The following is a 21,670-nucleotide window of genomic DNA, read 5'->3' as shown; positions in this document are numbered from 1 at the left end:
ATCGAGCGCAGGTGCAGCAACTTAATGATAAATTAATTAATTAATCGATGAATGTGTCATTATTGCATGTAAACAATCGGTCCATCGACCTGCGTGGCGGCAGATGAAGCGTTTTATAATATACAGCGCAGCATAATATTTTTATATAATATAATCTAATCTAATTTTGATATAAGAGCCAAGAGAGGATGTATTGATCTATTAATGTTTGTTTCGGAAAAAGAAAGAAACGAGTCGAAGTCGCCCGAAATTGGGATTTGTTGTATTGAAATGAGGAATAAAGAAGATTTTGTATATTGCTATTTTTAATAAAAACTAAATATTAATATCACACACATACATCCCTTCGTCTCGCGATAAATGTGGCGATCAGAACCGAATCTTTTTCTATTTATATTTTATATGTTTCAATAAGATTTAATTAATTCCAAATATAATAATTAAATTATTTATTTTTAGGAGATTTATAATTAACTCCAACATAATAATAAAATTATTTTTAGAAGATTTAATTACATAAAACTTCGATATATACCATAATAAAATTATCTTTATACTTATTCTATTCGCTGTTTGTGTTGCAAATTATTATTATTATTTTATTTTATTACTTTGGTCGTTGCAGGAAATCTTTCTCTTTATGGAAACAAAAATCAACAGATTATCACATAATAATAAAAATTATTTTCACTTGTAAAAATAGTGCTTAAGACTAGAAGTCAGACACATAACTTGTTCATCACAATAACATCACTTCGAGTCACTTTTAACTTTGATAAAACTGGAAAAATACGTACGTTCGCGTTATCCATCGTCCACTCTCTCGAAGCTATCGTCCGATTCCTCATCGTCGCTCCAAGGCGCGCTTGCGATTGTATATCTTTTCATATCTTCGGCATGGAGCTCCGCGTTGCACCTGGGACATTGGAACGCGCTCATTGCGGTAAAGTGCGCTTGCAGGCAGTAATAACAGAACAAGTGTACGCAGCCAGCGTGCGATGGCAGAATCGGGTCTTCGTAGCAGTAGGCGCACTTGGTCGCGACATTCATCACCGGCAACAATCCAATCGACGGTTTTGGTCGTCGCCACAGCCTCATCACTACGTGCTTCAAATAGTGGACGTTTATCATGGGTATACCGATCGTGAAGAGTTCCATCAGACCATGCCAAAGCAATTCTCTCGTCATGTACGAGTAACCGATGATTCTGGGTCGATGTGTCGTTATCGACTGACTGGACAGATCAAGCAGAAGCTCTATCACGCGCGGTTTTATACCCCGATGGAGGAAGAGAAGTAGATTGACGAGCTCCAGGAGATTGATCGCGTTCGTTATCCAGTCGACGAGCGACTTTAGCGCTCGGGCAAACGCGCCACGTTCGGACAGGTTCTCGTAGGCCAATTTGTCTTTCAAGTACTGAGGTACGATGTTTAGAATTAAATAGAGTATAGCTTTCCTTTGATTGATGTTGGCGTAGTGCAGATTGAGAAGCCGCTGGCCGAATGTGGAAGAGCCTCGTTGCAACGAGAATTTCCAGATGAAAAATTTCAGAACGGCGTCCACTTCCGCTTGCCATTTGTCGATTTTACCCGGCGTGCAGTATTTAGCGATCTCTTTGGTTTGATTCCTCAGCATCTTATAAATTTCACCGTCCAATTGAGCAGCATCGATCTGATTTATTCGCGAGACGTAAAGTGACGGCGTCATCTTGATCGGCTGGAGGAACTCTGAAAAAATTTTATTTTTATGTGATAATTTAATGCAACGTAAAAAAATCAATTTTGAATTGAAGAATACATGCCACGAAATTTAATTTTTTTTTTAATATGTACATGTACTTGCGATATGTTTTCATATAAAAGAATATAAAACATAGATGATATCAAGTAGAAGCAATTTAGGAAAAATTGTGATGTTACGCGATACACTTTTGACAATAATTTTGTGATGAATTCTTGACATGAAAATGATTTTTAAGTGATGCTTTAGTTAAAAAAATCATTAAATTATTTATTTACAACTAAAATATCACTTAAAAATCATTAAAAAATAATTACTATATCAATTCATCACAAAATCATCGTAAAAAATATATTAATGCTCAATTTCTTCATTTCTAAATAATTTTATTCATGAGATATCTCCTAGCATACAACGGAGATATCTCCTGGATAAGGTTATTCGCAACTTATCTAGAAGTGAAGAAATTGGGCATAAAAGTTGGAAAATTTGTGTTAAATATACTTCACGTATTAAATATATTTCATGTTGCTCAAACGGTCCATTCAAATTTTTGTATAAATTAATAAGATGAATATATATGTTAGAAAGTTAAAATATTATGTAAATAAATTAACGCAAAAAAATGTAAAACTGATCCAATTTGTAAGCAAACTGTGTGGAAACACATTTTTTTCAGTAAAATTAAAATTTATAATATGTTGAATTAACATTTTATATTTATTCATTCATTTTTTTAAATTTACGTTTTAAAACACATTATTTTTGTTATTTTATATTACTGTTCACTTATTCATAAATTGTGTTATTTTGAAATATAATAAATGTTGAATATCAATTGATTATAATTATTTAATAAAATATAAAAATAACACATATAATGTTAAATTAATTGTCGAATATGTTAAACATTCGATAGAAAGTTCTAACAAGGACTTGAACGGACCAAATAAATTATCATAAATATATCGTTCATCATAATTTATATCGTTCATTCAAGTCCTTGTTAAAATTTTGTATTGAATAATGATGTCCATTAGATTTTTCCTAAAATGACGTAATTCAACTTGACATTATCTAGATTTTATTATGATTTTGTGTTCTACCTGAGATAAGTTATTGAATAAATCGACTGGTGACTACGTAAGACTCGCAAGAGCACCAAGAACGACTAAAAAACCACGATGACCTTGGAATTCTGATCTGTATTCAAAGAGCAACAAAGATACTTCGTCATTCGTAGAATCTAATTTTCGCATATCATTTCCCGTTTACCTAATCATATAAATGGCGTTTAATCTTTCCTAATGTCAACGAGAGACCGAGTATATACGAACGATCGTCGGAAACTCGTAGTGATACCGAGCGAAAGTTCACTTTCAAATCGTCTCACTCGAAGTGAACGAATGAAGTTAGTCACGAGTGATCGTGTGAAGAATGCATTCGTTCAAAACTCGTATGCTACGCCACGATCGAGAAATAATCGTTTACGTACGATAGAGCGATCGAACGAGAGACTTTCAGTTGACAATTCGTATGCTCCTACGAAGAGGTTAGAATGACACCGCACGATCGATCGCTACACGCAATCACGTCCACATCGCATCATACACGCCGCCGGAATGATTCTCCGCACTCCGCACTACTCCGCAGTTAGCCGAGATGTACGCCGGCCGTTCAGAAACGAAAACAGCCGAACGCGCGCGAACGGGCGGCGGGGGTGCACATTCGGCCACTTTCAGGCAACTTCAGGCCACTTCGGAGTCGCGGGCGCGTTCGGGTCGATTCGGCGCGGCTCGGCCGGGACTTCGTTTCAGTTCGGGTCCGTGTCTCGTCGCCGCTGCGCACGGGGTGCGTCCGCTGCCGCGGCTGACACTGTATACGCTCTCTCACACTCTCTTTCACGGCTACTCCGGCGCGAACGTTTTTGAGGTTAGGCGGCGCACGGGCACGGTTTCTCCGGCTAATAGCGAACGGTGGACTACCCCGTCGTGATCGTTGTGCGTGGTTCGCGTCGTGGTGTTCGTGTTCGCGCGTACGTACGTCGGTGGGCTCCATGTTGCCGCCGGTGGTATGACGTCATCGAGTGTCGGTGGTGTCGCGCGTGTGTACCCGTTGTCGTCGTCGTCGTCGTTCCCGTCCCCATCCCTGTTCCCGTTCCCGTCTCCGTTGTCGTTTCTCTCACCCGTCGTTGTTGCACGATGCTTGCAACCCTGTCGCGCGTCATGCTGCTCTCGTGATAAAGTTTGACGTTGTCTCTCCCTTTCTCTTTCTCTCTCTCTCTCTTTTTCTCTCTCTTTTTCTTATCTCACGCGAAACGCGGAGTGTACAGCCACCGCCGTCTCCACCGTCATCGGCGGCTGCCACGGCGTGCGTACGTGTGTATGCGACCTCGTCGCTTCTCCCGCACGTCTCTTCGTCGCTCTCTTTCTCTCTCTCTCTCTCTCTCTCTCTCCCTCTCCCTCTCTCTCTCTCTCTCTGTAATCACCGTCTCTCCACCTCCGCTATCTCCGTCTTCTACGGACAGACGGACGGGACGCCCGCATCGGGAGCCGCACCAGTCACCCGCGGAACACCGCGGAACGTCCGCACGGCTCTGCGAATCCAGGTGAGTGCCAGAAATTACATAATATTGCTGTCGCGCGGTCGAACGCGGTCCGTCTCCGCCTCTCGTTCTCCCTTCCGCTCGCCGTAAAATCGATTCGCTATCGAGTGACAGGTTAACCTCTAATTCGGCTAGGCGAAGAGAGCACCGGGAAAGAAGCGTCGGGTCGTCTTGTCTTTCGCCGCCGGTTCATCGTCGTCGTCCCTGCTTTTTACGCGTTCACACCGACATTTACATTTCCACTCACAATATCGTACCGCGCGTTTTTTATCATATCGGTATATGTGAGTGCTCCGTTTCTCCCCTTTCTTTTTTAATGGGAACAAGCTTTTTCTCCACGGAGATCATCCTGCTCCAAAACAGCTTCGCCGGAGAAGTGGAGTTCTTGGAGCAGCGACTGTTCCAGGGAGAGTTCTCGTATTGTACATTGCACAGGTTAGGCCAATAACACACAGCAGACCAAAGGTCTGTTCGCGTTGTTTGAAATCCTCGAAAAGGTGTCGGCCAACTAACTACTGTGTCGTTCATGGAAAACCCTTGGCAATGTGGAAAGAACGTAGAAAGGAACTCAAAAATATCTAAAAATTTAGCTTAGCTATAGATCTGATAATTTTTTTTGTTCGATCATAAAAATAATTATGTGGGACGTTCTATTCATTGCTAGAATGCCAAAACTTACAGCATTGTTTATCTAAATTTTTTCGAAATTTTTGCATAATTGTTGGGTCATCAAAATAATTGGTAGGAATCTCAAGAATAATGAACAATGCTGTAAAAATTTTTGATAATCTAACAAGTATTCCATATAATTATTTTGATAATTATATAGTTCGAAAGGCTCAAGCTTATGGTTAAATTATTTGGATAATTATATAGTTTAACAAATTATAATATTTTCGAAGTCGTATATACAGCTACATTTTTAGATACTTTAGCAAAACCGTTTTTTCTGTATGTTATTTTGAAGTGTACGGCCGCAATATGCACGTTACTGGGTCGATCTTTTCCGTCGTCGACAACATCGTCATCGTGTCATTCACGATCATTAAGTCGAGGCACTTACTGGGAGCTCGGCTAAAGAATCCAGATTGTGAACTTTGAAATAATAGCGCGATTATTAACTGATATTATTTATCCGCTGCTGTTTAATTACCGTCATCATATTGTCATTACCATCAATGGTTATTATCGCTCTGTTATGACGTTGTTACCTAGTTTCAGAAAATTAGTCTCATCGTTGCGATTATAATTGTTAGTTACGTTAGATTTACCATTATTGTTAAACCGATTAAAGGTGCTATTGTGCTATTGTGCTACATTGTTTTTCGATTTATCGTTAATTATTCAGATAAAATTCTGGGATTATCTCAAGGTAAATATTTTTAATTGCTAAATCCATATTAAAGAGTCCGACGCGAATTAAAGTTTCACGCTGACCGGATTCCAAGTGTTAAAGGGAAACTGCAATGTAATTGCATTTAAAATGTGAGCATATTGTTGCAAAGTATACATATGTACGTTGAAATACATTATCTCTCTTGTAGATTGTTTTGTCTGGATGTACGATTAATAATAGACTTTGACTGAAAGAGGAAGTAATGTCAATCGCGTAAAAATACTTATACTACATGAAAAGAATGGTTTGCTGAAGTTTATTTAAAAATTTACCTAGATACAGGTTCGAAAATAATTTTATTGGATCAAATAATTATGTAGGACGCTTAAACTGATTGCCAGAATATTAAAACTTCTTGCAGCATTGTTATCAACGTTTAAGCATTATGAATAATTGTTTTAATGATCCAACAAACTTGTTTTCAGTTCTGTGTATCTATGTAACTAAATTTTTAGGTACTTCATCGAAATCATTTTTTCCATATATATAAAAGTACTTAGACTGAAAGAAATGATTAGTACGAATAACCATTTATTTTGTTGATATATGCATGAATTATTCCAAACATTATTCTAAGTTTTGAATAGAACAATAAAAATTTTTTAATTAAAAAGTAAGAAGATTTTTGTAAGTTACGTATCAACAAAATAAATAATTATTCATGCTAGATATTCCTCTCAGTGTATATAAAAATCTTGATTAATGATATAATTTTATATATACTCTAAATCTGTAGCAATGAAATTTCATTGCATTAAATTGAAATTTCAATACAGGCATTAGTGGCAATTGCGCCAATGTTAGTAAATTTTACAGCAAGATGGGAATAGAAAATATCCATTCGATAATTAGAATAAAAAATTTATTCCAAAAACAAGTGAATTTGAAGGTTAAAATAATGACAGAATAATGTCATTCTAAATCCAGATAACAAAACCTACGGAGACAAATTTTGAACAGAGTATGCTATCAATTTATTAACCTATTAACTTTATTTTTAATTATTTTATTTTGTCTCTTATATTTATATTAGGTGTAGTAAAAAGTCATCGCGTATTTTTTAGCTCAAAGTTGTACATACAATATCTTCGTCAATAATGAATGAAATTCAAATTTAAAAAAAGGGTTTTAAAGCTTGAAATCTCTACTTTTAAAAGCTTATCACATTTTTTAAGTTTATATGAGTTTGATAATTTTTACATACCAAAAACTACGAGCTGAAAAAGACGAAAAATTTTCTTCTCACTTTGTGGATTTGTAACGTGTCCAAAACGAATTTGAGAAAATTTTCGATTACCTATCGTGAAAGCTTGATACTTTCCCTACAAAATCGTTTTTTTTTTAAATATTCCTACGACTTTTGATTACTGAGTTATCGCGGATTAAATAAAAGAATTATTTTGACTTTAATTGCTCATAACTCCATTAAAAATTGTCGTATCGTATAATTTAAAAAAGAGATTTTTAAAGCTGAAACTTTACTCTATCAAGATATATTTATATTGTTGGTAAGAAAGTAATTGCGGTTTTTACTGATAGATGTCTTTTAAAAATACGCGATGACTTTTTACTACACCTAATATTATATGTATCTCAAAACGCGTCTCACCCGTAACGATCATGACAAACATGCGGCAAACATTTAGTCTGTCTACTCTTACATAAAGGAGTGGACTATTTCATTCGATTAATCGAATGGAATAGTCCACTCCTTTATGTAAGAATAGACAGACTAACTTCAAAGCAGTAAAAATCCATACTAAAAGCAATGACTTTGCTATTCACTTTTGTTAGCAGTAAAATTTTCATTGTCACAGATTTAGAGTGTATGTATTATTCTTTTTCTTATACAAGTTCAAGATAAATTAATATTTAATCAATAAATATAAGAGTCGTTAAATTCATTGAATTGGTAAACAAATTATCTTCTTCATTTACGATATAGATAGAGAGAGTGTCCTAATTCCCCCCCCCCCCACTCCCCGAATCGTCTTTTATCTTGATAAACTTCATTATTGTGTGACTTTTCCTCTTGAAACATTTATCACATGCTAGCTTTTAACGTTGAATATCCTCGAATTAGTCCTTTAATCTATGGCATTATTGAACGCGAGTTTAGCTCACAATTATGAACGGTATTATCTGTCGACACACTTCTGTTTGTTTCATTTAACGATTCTTTTTAAAACCGGTAGTATCACAAAATGATACTATCGCCATGTCTTTTAATACCAGATATTACTTGATTAGATTAATTCGAATTAAGAGGGAGTAAAGTAGAAGCTTTTTATCGAAGCTTGCACAATCGCAGTTTGTCTACCAGTCGAACTCGCAATCGAACTCGCACCTCTGCCGAAGAATTCACGTTATATTGGCGGCGTGTTGCTTTGACAGTAGATCGACAGACGTAAATAGTCGAGTGTGTACATGATTTGCATATCTATTCGCATCTCCCCCTCCAATCTCTCTCTCTCTCTTTCTCTCTCTCTCTCTCTCTCGCGGTTGCTGCTTATATCGCTCTTGGCTCTGACCTTAATTTACAGTCCATGGCCGCCGACATGGAAGACTCATTCGCGCGAACGAGCGAGCTTTTCGGCGTGTTCGCGCACCTGGCGACGTTATTTATCGACGCGCCTAAATCCGTCGCGGCGGCGACGCCGACGTACGTCGATGTGTAACGCGTTAGGTTGTACTCGATCCCTATTATCGCCGAGGTAAATCCCGACGGTTTGTCGATATCACTGATAAATTGGACCCGGCCATACTGCACACTCCTTGCATCCTAGCCACGCTCATGTGGTGTTATTTGAGAGTTTTATTTACGTTGGCTATCGGTTATTATTGGTAGTTTTTCCTACTCCACTGTGCTCCACACTCTGAGAGATTCCGATATCAGTTCTCTCCCCGAGACTCATCTTGTACGAAATATTTTTGTGCGAGATATAGCGGACTGCCCGTTTTTCTGTTTGCACTGCCACTATAAGGTTTTTGACAGTATACAATTTATAATAAATTTGTGAAAATATTTATAATAAATATATAAGATTTGTGTAGTACGAAAGAAATAATGAAGATTGAAGTGTATTCGCGGATTAATGTTCATTTCTATCAATATAGATGAATATATAATCTGAATTTAATTTTTTTCTAGTTCTTAGAATTAGAAAAAGATAGAAAAATAAGTTAAATCGAGATCGAGGTTAATCTATGTAGACACAAGTCTTTAATGAAGAGTAAATGGTTGAGAAGCATACTTTTTTTTGGAATCTGTTTTATAATGGGAATTTGATATGTGACTTTTATTTTTTAGACGTGTTTAAAATTAAGAGAATTTTAATTATACATTAAATTATGCATTCTGTTGCGCGTGCAACGATAAGAAATTTGAAGAATGTACATTCAGTCCGTTTATACATATAATCAATGTTTGCGATCTGTGCGAGAAAAAGTTGGTAAATATCTTATGGTTGAACCACGTGGAGGAATCGCGGAATAACGTTATTTATAGAAGATACAGCTTCGGCTTATTTGACGAGAAGGAATAATTCATTCTATTGCATATCCAAGCGAGGTGCGGTATCGATCTACTATTCGCGACTGTCGCGAGGGAGCGATAATTCAGAAAAAATTAATAAAGTATACAAGCAATTGAAATTTCCGTTTCAATCGTTTCGATACGATTGAAGTATGACGCGTTAATTGCTCCGACTACAACCAGACGAAATTAATCACAGAGAACGATTCTTCTTTACTTTTGACATCTCATCCATTGATCCAGTGGAACATTTTCCTATTAAATATTAATACAATTTCCTGTAAAATATTAATAAAGAAGAGATTGATCCGAAAGATTTAATAAGATGTTTTCAGAGAAATATACGTGATGTTAAGAACATTATATTCAATTATAGATGTTGCGAGTTGAGCTAATTATAAATAGAATAAAATTGATTTTAATTAATTAATGAGCTCATTAATTGATTTTATGGAAATTAAATAATTTATGAATTGATACATATGTATTTTAAAACTTTCAATAAAATTTATTTTTATACAAAGAGATACGTATCACATGATAATATAAAAGACGATTCGGTTTCATTATTAATTTGTAGTCAATTTCGTGAAAAAGCGCGAGAAATTTCTAGTATCGTGATATCGGCAGATTTGCTTGTGAAGTGTGTTCTACATGCGTGAGATCATTACTTTATTAAAATGTTCAACGATAATGCACGCACGTGTGTTGTTCTCGGTAGCGAAACAACGGATGTTCAGCAGCAGTCGGACAATCGCTAGTTGACCTGATTAGTGGTTTTGTTCACCGTGTTTACCGTCACGATTAACGATAACGCGTGTTTTAGCTTATACGTGTTCCTGATATTTTGCTTGTAAATTACTACAAATTAATTACACATTTTATCTTTATTGCAGGTTTACATCGAGACTGTTCTTTTCTAATTTAAAACATTGCAATGGAAATGAAAAAAAAAAAAGACATATTAACAGCATGCAATAGCAGTTTAATTGAAAACAATCTTGTTAATTCAATGACAATGATTATTAATAAAACAAATAATGTTTTATTAAAACAAGAGCATAGGGCGTATTTATGTTTCATATTGTCATTGAATTAATAAGATTATTTTCAATGAGGCTACACTGTCGGTCAATGTTGTTAATTATACATCATTCAGAGATGCATAAATCGTTAACATACATGATCAAACCTTATATTTTTATTCCTTATCAAAATAGAGCGAGTATCAAGTAGATTAAGAATAAATAAGTTTAATAATGAAAAATTAATTTTATTGGAACAGATAACAATTTAGTAAACGAATTCAGATTAAATGAAGTTAATAATTATATTTATGTTGTATATTTTACTTGTGGCATTTTTTACATCATTTTGCAATGTATATCGCGATCTGCGATTTCTCAGTCTCAATTTTTTAATTGAATAAAATATGCATATACGGAGCAACATGCCAAAATTTTTTCTCGGTTGCAACGTGCTGCCATCTCATGTTTTCCACATTTCCATCCCTGTATCGTGACCCCAATGAACGAGGTCACGCGCGTGTTCGAGCATTTGCTTATTGGAGAAACGCCTGGTGAACCGTCCTCTTCTTTGCATTAGACCTCAAAAGATTCTCTCTCACTATCCATTCTTCGAGAAGATTCCTTTTATCTTAAATAGTCGCGCGAACATCTATGGATCAAATTGTCAAAGCAAATTTAAAGAACTTCGATTTTACTTGAAGAATAGTCGGTTTTTTTATGTACAGTTCAGTGATTTATACTTTCAGATAATTATTAAATATTTAAAATATGTTGATACAGTTATAAAGCATAAATTGATATTTGTTTGTAAAAAGTAACACTTATTATTCATAGAGATAATAATTCATAGAGAATTGAGAGAAAAAATAAATTAAATATACAATTAGGTTGAACTTTCTATTTTTAGAGTATCCAAAATAACATTGAAATAAATTTTTCAAAGTAAATTTGATTTTAACAAAAAGGATTACATACATAATATATGCTTCACATGTTTTCACATTTTTGTTTGTTTGTTAAAGAAGCAAATCCTAGGAGAGAAAGAGAAACAGACAGAGTTTAAATTTCATTTACGTCAAAAAATTTATGATTAAATCAAGGTGAGAATCTTGATTTAAAAATGAAACATAGTTAAAGTGACACACAGTTAAATTTACCCTTTTAACGCTTTGCTTGTACATATAGGAATCTAAAATTGTTGTTTATTTTAAAATAACTCATTCTTACATTAAATTTTATATTGCGATAAATTGGAGACACGCAGGTTGCGTGTTTCCTTTTCACGACACATTGTATTTTTTCCTCCTCTTCGAGGAGGGTGATTCTTGCAAGAGAGAAGGGGGAGGGGGGGGGTTAAAGCTCGGACCTGTCCAAGTCCAAGGTGATCGGCGTTCTCCGGCTCGACGATTCCACCCTCTGGCTCGTGACGTAGGGAGAGAGTCAAGTTTTGCTCTCTCGCAACGCGACGCGAGAGGTAGGTGGTGGCGAAGGCGAGGCGTGGTGGCGTAGTATTGATCGGTACAACGAGCGTGGCGCGATTTCCCCCCTGGCCACCCCCCTGCGGCCCTCGACCGAACGACCGACCGACGTCATCCGCCGTTTAAACCCCTCGCCACCCCTGGCTGCCCCACCTGTTCTCCCCTCAACGCCGCCAACCCCTACCAAATCCCTCTTTATCTCTGTCTTTTTCTCTCCCTCATATCTGCGTTCTCTTCATCTTCGCCGTAGTCGACGGCATTCGACGTTGGAACGACGAAACGAACGTTACCGACTGGATGATCGTGCCGGTGCTTTAACCCCTTCGGCAATCTTTATTTATTGAAAGGGCGATCTAGTTTTTCCATCGTATTGTTTGCACTCGACCATAAAGACTTGAGAAATTTCGAGGATTTTATGATAGAAGTAATATTGACTGAGAGTATCTTATGAAAGATAAATTACTCAAATATCTTTCTTCGCGGCGTATTGTTCCTTACTGTAATATTTTTATCTTTTATCGGTTTTGTAGGTACTTATATTAAAATCTCGATTTTTTTCATGAATTTATATTTTTGGACGTAAAGAAGTTTTTGATAGGGCAATTTTATGATTTGTAGCTATATGAGAGATATATTTATATCGTGTAACTGTAATGTTTTTAATATAACTAAATAGATAATTAGAACATTATTTAAAATTTATTTGATTAAAAAACATCTAAATTACAAAAAAATATAATTTTCTTGAATTTGCAAGAAGAACTAAAATAGTCACAGGGAAATGATTAAGAGAGAGAGGGGGGGGGGCGGACGTTAATTTATATATGAATCCGTCAAATCATTTAAATACGAACCTGTCTGTGTAATCATGCAATTATTTTCTTAATGAAGCGATGAGAAAAGAAAAAATATCTTGTTTTATGTCACGAAATTCTAGTTGTAATTTCTGTACGTAATTATAAACATAGCGATTATACATGTGAACATATGTGTAAGCGACGAGGCGTGTAAACATTCGCCAAGGAATTATCGTTAAATTAATTATAAAGTCAGCGACTCGTAATGACATTATATCGTGATCGGCCAACAACCGAAATCTCGTTCGCGCAGGAAGTGTTGGCTGAGATTAAGCCTAACCTACTTGACACTAGAAGCTATATCTGTTCCAAGAGGACTCGTACTTAATTAGAATTATAACGGATCAATAGCCGTGTGATGCAGTAAGTACTTATTAAGGGCTCGTTCTTGTTACCTATATGTGTATCACATGCAAGCATTATTTTCATATCGCATTAAAATTAAAACTATACAATTCATCTTACGAGCAACAAATCATAAAGAAATTTCTAATATTTTTGAAATTTGTTTTCATTATTTCGAGTGTATTCTTTTTAATATTTAATACTTTTTTAATGTTTTTTTAAAGCTCTTTTAACTAATATATTACTTTGATTAATGATACAAACTTATTATATTGTTTCAAGTCTTTTTAAAAATATTCTATTTTACATTCAGATATAATAAGTAGGTAATTTTTTTAGTTATAAGGGAAATTAATTTCTAATATTCTGTTATTTATTTATTTATAATTTAAATTATATTTTAGTTTAAAATATAAAAGCGATTTGAATTTTTGTATATTACAGATTTTGTATATTTATAGATTTATAGGTTATAAAAAAAAATAGAAGATAAACAATAATGAAATGGAAAAGCAATAGTCACACATATTTTTTTATAAGAGTATATAATTTTTTGTTTGATTTCTTTTCTCTTCAATTTCGTTAAGTAAAATAATTTGTAATTTTTTAAATAAATAAACCGTGTCAGTCAGATGGAACTTTTATAAACTCTATCGCGCGTCGACAGATAAACCATTATTTAATCATTTACGTATTTTACAACGAAATAGTCACGCTGAAATAAGAGAATAAGAGTTGTCGAGACTCTTCTTCAAGATTCTTATCTGACATGCGATCATATTAATCTTCGCCTTAGCACTGTGCTCGTAATCATTTCGGAATGGGAAGATCACGCGATGAAAGACCTCCGAGACATTACACACGCGACCTACGCATCTTTCCGTCTCGCGCAGGAATTTTAATTTTTCTCAAGCATTGATATAAAAAAGAAGGGTCAAGGGATAGAGATGGAAGAAGGAACATGATGGCAGGACCGAAATCGCTAGTAGTGCAACTAATTGACACTCAACCACCTTGTTACGCACCATTGCCGTTTCAGATTCGCGGTATGTAATTAAATTATGTTTCCACCGTGCATGAGAGAGAGAGAGAGAGAGAGAGAGAGAGAGAGAGAGAGAGAGAGAGAGAGAGAGAATTCTCTCATTTTGCGCGTCCATCTAGACTTTTATTTATGTGCACTTGCTTTACATAGAACCGCATTAAGTAATCTAATGAGTGTCATTGGTGGAGAGAAATTATTTTTATAAATTTCGCGTCAAAAATAACGAAGGGCATGTAAACGGAAGCGAAAAGAGCGGGAACGTGATGTTGATTGTCGCTCCTCCTCTCGGTCATTTATGTGCCTTCTTGGCTTATAAATTCCTCCCAGGGACTTCTCCTCTTCCTTCTTTACTTTGTTCTTTGCTTTCATCAGGTTTTATTCTTGTGGACCAGGGCGTCTTCTGTCAGGTTCCGCCTATTAAATTTGCGCTTCGCGGACACCTTCGCGTACTTCGCTACTTAGAGATTCCGACCACGAACGAAACGGAAGCTCCCATAAGAATTTCACGCTCGCTGCCTCCAAGAGATTTTCGCAGCTTTTTTCTCCGCTTCCGCAGTTTTTTTCTCCTCCTTCCTATTTCTCTCTATCCTCGCTGTTTTCGACAAAAATCTTTGCCGTTTATGCGTCTCACGACGAGATCGTGACGTGTAGAATTTCTACGATATATATAATATTTCGACTCGCTCGCGAAAACGCTGATTTCGTGATACATGAGATCGATGGCTGATTACCGAGATTTGATGGTTATTGTTTAACATTGCGATCGATGCAACACGCATTTTTTATACTACAAATTAAAATTGAAAATATAGTTATCTGCGAATTTAGCACTTTTCTCTCTCTTTCTCTCTTTCTCTCTTTCTCCTGTAAAGTACAAGAAAAAGATAAATATTTCCATGTTTTGGCTACAGTTCCCGTTAGTAGGTATTGCTCGAAGTGTATCAATATGAGCATAAGAATACTGAGAGGATATACGAAACTGTAATTTGTATAAGATGGAATAAATTAAAACGGTGCATTTTTATATTCAAAATAAATAATGAAATAACTGAAAAATTTAATCTTTATGCAATTCAAATAATTACACGAAGTGACGACGGAATTATTTCAAGCCACTATAGAAGTTTAAATTATGTATTTCTTAAGATGCATTTTCTTTACTTCGACTCATAGGTATGTCTAAATAGTCTCTGAAACGCATTTTATGTTCATGCCAGCTACATATTTATGTTAAAAGTGGACGCATGAAGTTTGACGTGCGTGTCTCTTTAAATTCTTTCCAGATTCCTAAGCTACTGAAAATAGAATGCTTTTAGCAATTCCCTTAGAATACCAAGAAGTTCTCAGAACACTATGCAATTCTTGGAACACTAAACAATAGATACTCTTAGAATGTTAGTAACAAAATTTTCTTAGTTCGTCACAGAGAAATGTTTAGACTACTAAAGAATACTAAGAGTAATTCTTAAAATATCAAACATTACACATATAGCGCTCAGCGATCGTCGGCTTAACTACATCGATTGAGTGGTTATTTGCCGACATTCCACGAGTAGGTCGCTCCACACATTGACCTACACTCCTGCCGCTTCGAGCCGCAGCCTTTATTGGTAGGCGAATTTGCCCGGAGAGTACTCCAACGCGGTGTCAGGCCGAGACGATCATGGCCGAAAGCCCCGCAATTACGTTCAAGAATGGCCGGAAGCTGATGTCCTTCGCTTTATTGCCTCTTGTCGCGACGTGGATACCAGGTGTTTATCTCGTATCTAATTCGAAATCTTTTGATTAATTGCGATTAACTTCGAGCGAAATCGCGCGGATTCTATATAAAACCAAAAAATTTCTATATTATTCTCACAATATAAGCGAGAATAATTTACGATTTCGCGTCAATAAAAGTGAACGGTATATAAGTGTGTCGTTGTGGTAGGCAAAACAACAGGATATAAAGCAGTAGATAGTCCGGCATTGTTAGTAGTTCCCGGGAGTGTAATGCATCAAAGATTGGATAAGCATGGGAATGTACGCGGTTTGCTGATAAGTTCGTTCGGCGAGAAAAAAGCGGGAAGATTGAAGCGATACTAGCGTTGCATTGCCGGTGGTTGGCAGTTTAATTTCAGATTGCTGTAAACATTGGGGAGAGAGAGAGGGAGAGAGAGGGAAAAAGAAAAAGAGAGGGGGAGGCAGAAAAACTTTGACTGTATGACTGTTACGGACCTGTCGGCGATAACAGAGACGACTGTCACAATTGAAACAGATTTCAGACAAGTTATATTTCGTTGTTGGTTTTATATTGACGACTTTTCAACCTGAAAAAGTTCGTTGGAATGGAAACGGATTCTTTGAGAATGTTATATAGGTATGCAAGTTTGTTAATAAATATTTTACATTGTTGCCATACAAGATATTCTCATTAATTATGTGAAATAAATAAAGATTTATTCCTTCTCTTTTTATATTAATAATATATAATGAAAATATATATAGAGAATTTTATAATATATTTTTGTTTAAAAATAGTTAATTTTTGAGATTTAGTTTTACTTGTTTGAAAGATTAGATTTTTACTAGTTATTTATTTATGTTTCATTTATTTTAACAAACAGAAATTTAAAATCTAGATTATAATTGGGTAAATAAAAAAAACATAAATAAAATAAAATATGTATTTTTTATATTTGTTGATTTATATACCTTTTGATACAAATTCAAGGCAGATTTTATACACACAGTTAGAATATTCAAGCATTTTCCGAAATAATAGACAAAAGTTGTAGTATCTTATATTTTGCTTTCAAAATTATTTAAGCGTTAAGAGCTATCTAAAATAATGAAATCTTCCAACTTTATTGATTAATTTTTCTGTTAGCGAATATTAGTTTGCAATTCGTTTATTAGGCGAGCTTGTGAAGGTGGTTTAAACTATGTAAGAGCGGCGAGACTCGAGTTACATTGCGTCGAACTTTACGGGTGGTTTTGAGTTTCATGGTAAAGTAGCTCGACGGAAGTTCTATCGTCTCTCCCGCAAAATCTTCTCTGCCATTTCGTTGGAATCTTCTTTGGCTATTTTCATGAAATGAGCTTTGCACGTCGTTCCAGTCTAGTGCTGCATTAACATATAAATTATTTACTAGAAAGCATGTCAAAATATATTAATACATAGAAAGAATGGTTTTGCAGAAATATTTAAAAATTTAGATGAATACATACATCTGAAGAAATAATTTTGTAGGTTATCAAAATAATTCAATGTTGATGACAAAAGTTTTAAAATTCTAACAACTAATTTGAATGACTTGTATAATTATGTTGATGCACGGAGAGAATTTTCTTTTTAAATTTATTCTGAAAATATGGTAGTTGTGGTACAATACAATGTTTTAAAGATTTTTACCATGCACTTCAGTAAAATTAATCAAACTTATTTTATATTTTATTGTAATTTTATTAATGAATGAGAGAAATTTACTAAAATTCTTCGAAATTTATTAAAATTGTTCGAAATACAATGTTGACATTCTCACAACTATATTACATATTTACACAAAATTTTTTCTACATCTGTAGCCACACACACACAGCTAGATTTTTAAATACTTCAGCAAAATCATCAAATTCTTTTCATATAGGTATGTGCATACCTGTGATTTTGTATAAGTTATATTTAGGTCATACATCATAATTGTGATTAAATGTGTGAAGTTAGCATCCAACATTAATAGTTCTGATTAGTTCTAACTTTCTTTTAAATAGATGAAGAGTTGCTAAATGTCTTAATGTTATTATGTTTAGAAAAGAGAAAAGAGAAAGGAGAAAAAAATATAATACTATTATAATTTTGATTTTATTAGTTCTTTTTTTGCGTTTGCATTTTTAATGTATTATCATAATTATCTTTGTTGCTCGCCCCTGCTGCATTGTCTAATTATTTCTAGGAGTATCATCATAAAAGGAAACAAATTTCTCTTTTTTTGCCGTTTTTATTGATATTTGTTGGATTTTTATTTGACACGTTATACGAAATGGATTAAAAATGATGGCGGCTCCATCTGGCAATGCGAACACGAGGTTTTCGCATGTCATTTTATTAAAATCCTGTAGCGTTGGTAGCGAGTAAATCATCTTCTCGGAGTCAAAACAGTCGTAAAACAAGCCGAGGACGAGTCACGTCATTCCGCACATTTAGTCAAGTACGAAAAAAATTAAAAAGAACCTTGCATTTTTCAATATTTTCCATCTCCTTTAATTCTATATTAATACTTAATTGTATACAGCATGATAAGAATCAAAAATTATTTTAAATTTTATGTTTATTGTTAGCTAAAATTATTTAAAAAAAATAAAAAATTGTTGTTTATTAAAAAGTAAAAATTTGGTGGACGATTAAAAATGTAAAAAGTAATAAGTAAAAAATAATAAAAATTTAATTTATTATGCAGCATTAATACTTTCGCGATATCTGTAATCTTTTGACAAATTGAGAAACACTATAGACAAAATAAACCAAGAAATTCCGTGCGACGTGAGAGCTTTTGTTCGTAGAAAAATTCATACCACTTTTAATTCTTTTGAAAAAATATTTCATTTTAGTACCCACTTTAGAATTGTCGACAATATTTCACGGCCTGAATGTATCACCTCGTTTTTTTTTCTCAATAGATCCAAATTGTTTCTTTCTTGGAGAAGATTCAATAATGTTAGGCATCTTTTAATAATTTTGTAATTTTTAACATTAAAACGTCTTTGAGTCAAGATTTGAATTTTTAATTGAATTACTCCACGAGATATTAAACCGTCTCGTAACTTCGAGGCAATTTGATCAGTGAAAATGATTCCTGTTTCGCATTTTTCTTGAACTGCAGTGCGTTTTCTAAGCATATATCGGATGCTATTCGTCTTTCACGGGTCCACAGTCTATTTACAGATCCGTCTCCCTCGGTTACGAAGGGGTTGAGCCCGCAGGCTTGGTTATCCATATTTAAATACCTTTCGCCCCTCGTATCACTCCGCTGAGCTTTCCCAGCGGGTAATCGCGCTTCTGGGATTTTATAGGATTTCTGTCGCGTAGTGCTGCGTCCCGTTTTATTTCTGTCCGTTTTTACATGTCGCGGTTATTGTACCTGGATGCGACACGTTATCGATCTGAAATTTCGCGCGATATAAATAAACGTGATCATCAATCGCGAGAAATAACCGAGAAAATTGTGATGTTAATCGTGACATTTATTTCAAGCTTTTAATGTCGAGAAAATACACAGCAATTAAAATTTTAATAATTGTTATTATACTAATTGAAAGTATTTAGCATAATATATAATATTATTCTCACACAATAGGTACTTTTTAACTTTTTTTCGTAACTTAAATCTTGTAAATATTTGTTTTAACATGCGAAAGGAGTTTGTTATGATATGACGACATTTGTAATATAAATTGAAGAATTACGAAAATATTTAGTGTTTTAATCTAGTTGAGTACAAAAATAGTTGTATGTATTGTGTATATAATTTTTTATGTTTTTTTTATTTACATTCAAGCTGTTTAATATGAAACAGCAAATGAATTTTTTATCGAAGTTTGGTCGAGGTTATCGAAATCGATGTTCTACTTTTTCACGTATTCGTAATAACATGTGATCGAACATGCTTACGATTCTGTCAACATCGTCATTTGCACATGATCGCATTTGATATCTTTATGTAGAAACGATTTGGCTTTTTCCTCTTTTCCTCTTTTTCTTTTACCTCTATCTCTAAGTATCTATCTATCTTTTTTTCTCTTGTTTCTGTTTTTTATTGTCTTATTAGTTTTTATTATTCGGTTTATATTTTATTTATGTACTATGCACAAAATAAACTGTTTTAATGTTGTAGGGCTAACTTCACGAAGGTATCACATGGCATCTATGCAAGAGCCATACTAGCTCCTTATCTAAATTTCTATCAGGATTATGTGTTTTCGATTAAATAATTTATTTTTTTAATACAACACCCCAAAAACCTATAAATTTCAAGTTTTTTTAAGCGAATAAAACGTAAAAAACCCTCCGGGTTTTTTTGGAGGGGGGAGGGGGGGAGTAGATAAAATAATACCAACCCTGGTATACGAGCAATAAAAACGGAAAATTAGCAATAAGCGATAGAGAGAATTGAATTAGATACGACTGCTTATTTTAAAACTTGCAATTAAATATTTTGCTAACCTAGTTTACACTGAAGTTTTAAAGTATACTTCACCATCAAGAGTTTGCTATTTATTTCCATCTTTAAAACTTGCTTCTTGCGCAATGAGATTTTGTGTTTAATAATATTTATTTAAAAATAAATAAATTAATTAAGGCAATGATTTTTGTTTTCTTAAGGAAAGATTTATTACTGAGATTAAGGATAGATTTATTACAGTAGAATTTAGATTAACCGATTTTGCATTACCTAATCCTTGAGTTATCCTTCTTTGTAATCGAGCACTCTCTCAGTCAATCTAATCAATTTCATATTTGCACAAAGCTATCCTGTACATATAGTTTCATAATGTATCAAAAAAGTGTTTGATTTGATTAAGATTTTAGGAAGAACAAATTTGACGATATAGAATAAGGCTCTTATCTATTCACTATAGTCATTTTGGATTGCAACATCAGAAGTGAAAATAAATACATAAAGCAAATTCTTGCAAACTTAATTATTAAAATGTGAGTATTTGCTAATAAAATAACAATTATAATTAATAGAATAAATTAGTAAAACATACGAAAGCTCCTCTTGTGTTCCGATAATCAAGAAATAATCATATATTATATTTGAAATTGAATAATGCTTAACTAGAAATCACAATAAAATATATGGCAGGTGTTGAATTGAGATAAATATGATTTTATTTTATTTTGAAATAAAAAGAGAATTTTTTGTATATTTTACAAGTGTACTTTATCAAATAATTAATATTGTTTTATTGAAAAATATTTCTGTTTTAATATCTTTTGCAAGAATTTTTATTATGTTTTCTCACGTCTCATCATCAATCTGAAGAATTGTGATGGATGATTAGGAATCTTAAGATATAATTAAAATCATTTGTATCTAAAATATGTTTTTATAGAATAAAATATAATCTCTATTGTTCGATTTTTTTTATTATTTAATCTAAGGCTATCTACATTAGGTCGGATAATCAAGGTTCTACTGTATTTCTATTCAAGTTAAGAATAGAATCTTGGAGTAGCCTACGGTTATGAAGTGCTTTGTTTCTTATTAATTACGTATTAATACCATTATTTTGTAAATTATACACTTGGAATCTTGTTAGGGGAGAGCACTTGGCGCACATCAATCCAAATAATTGCTGCGACGTTGTGTATCCAACCCTTGTAAAAGGATAGATTCTCCCGCAACCCCTTCGTACTAGCTCTTGGTTAAATTGGACAATGGCTCTCGCGTCGATGTTTTGTTATGGCGGCAGATTGCACCCATTCGTCGACACGTCGCCGACAATCGTCGATGGAGATACAAACATGCGTAATTACGCAGTTTCGAATAAAGAGATTAAATTTGGATAATCGCATACATATATGTGCATACATATGTGTGTATTACAGATACGTATGTGAGTTTGCAATACGAAACACTCAACACTTTCTTGTTTCAT

The 21,670-nt window shown here is 34.1% G+C and overlaps 1 protein-coding gene across 5 annotated transcripts; it reads right to left on the bottom strand.

The window, feature by feature from the left end:
* Positions 1-620: 620 nt before the first annotated feature.
* On the bottom strand, positions 621-19,790 carry LOC108746211 (peroxisome biogenesis factor 2). Of its 5 annotated transcripts, none has more exons than XM_018482835.1 (3): positions 19,771-19,790; positions 3,784-4,034; positions 621-1,727 (listed from the first exon to the last, which is right to left on the bottom strand). In XM_018482835.1, exons 2-3 carry the CDS (start codon positions 3,965-3,967, stop codon positions 805-807), a joined length of 1,107 nt encoding a protein of 368 aa, XP_018338337.1. In that variant the 5' UTR covers positions 3,968-4,034; positions 19,771-19,790; the 3' UTR covers positions 621-804. The 5 variants fall into 5 exon arrangements, with proteins under 5 accessions (XP_018338337.1, XP_018338339.1, XP_018338336.1 ...); XM_018482837.1 differs by lacking the exons at positions 3,784-4,034; positions 19,771-19,790 and adding exons at positions 2,847-2,943; positions 3,016-3,202; XM_018482834.1 differs by lacking the exon at positions 19,771-19,790 and having other exon boundaries at positions 3,784-4,178.
* Positions 19,791-21,670: the final 1,880 nt, after the last annotated feature.

Source organism: Trachymyrmex septentrionalis, unplaced genomic scaffold, assembly GCF_001594115.1.
Source record: "Trachymyrmex septentrionalis isolate Tsep2-gDNA-1 unplaced genomic scaffold, Tsep1.0 scaffold161, whole genome shotgun sequence".
NCBI lineage: Eukaryota > Metazoa > Arthropoda > Insecta > Hymenoptera > Formicidae > Trachymyrmex > Trachymyrmex septentrionalis.
The sequence above is the reverse complement of the archived record's forward strand: the minus strand, read 5'-3'. Positions and strand labels throughout refer to the sequence as shown.

Bases quoted from the DNA above. Each gene is read 5' to 3' on its own strand.
- LOC108746211 (XM_018482835.1), bottom strand. From the start codon at position 3,967: ATGACGCGCGACAGGGTTGCAAGCATCGTGCAACAACGACGGGTGAGA. The intron at 1,728-3,783 runs GTACGTACGCGC...AAATTTTTTCAG, and splicing joins GCAACATGGAGCCCACCGAC to AGTTCCTCCAGCCGATCAAG.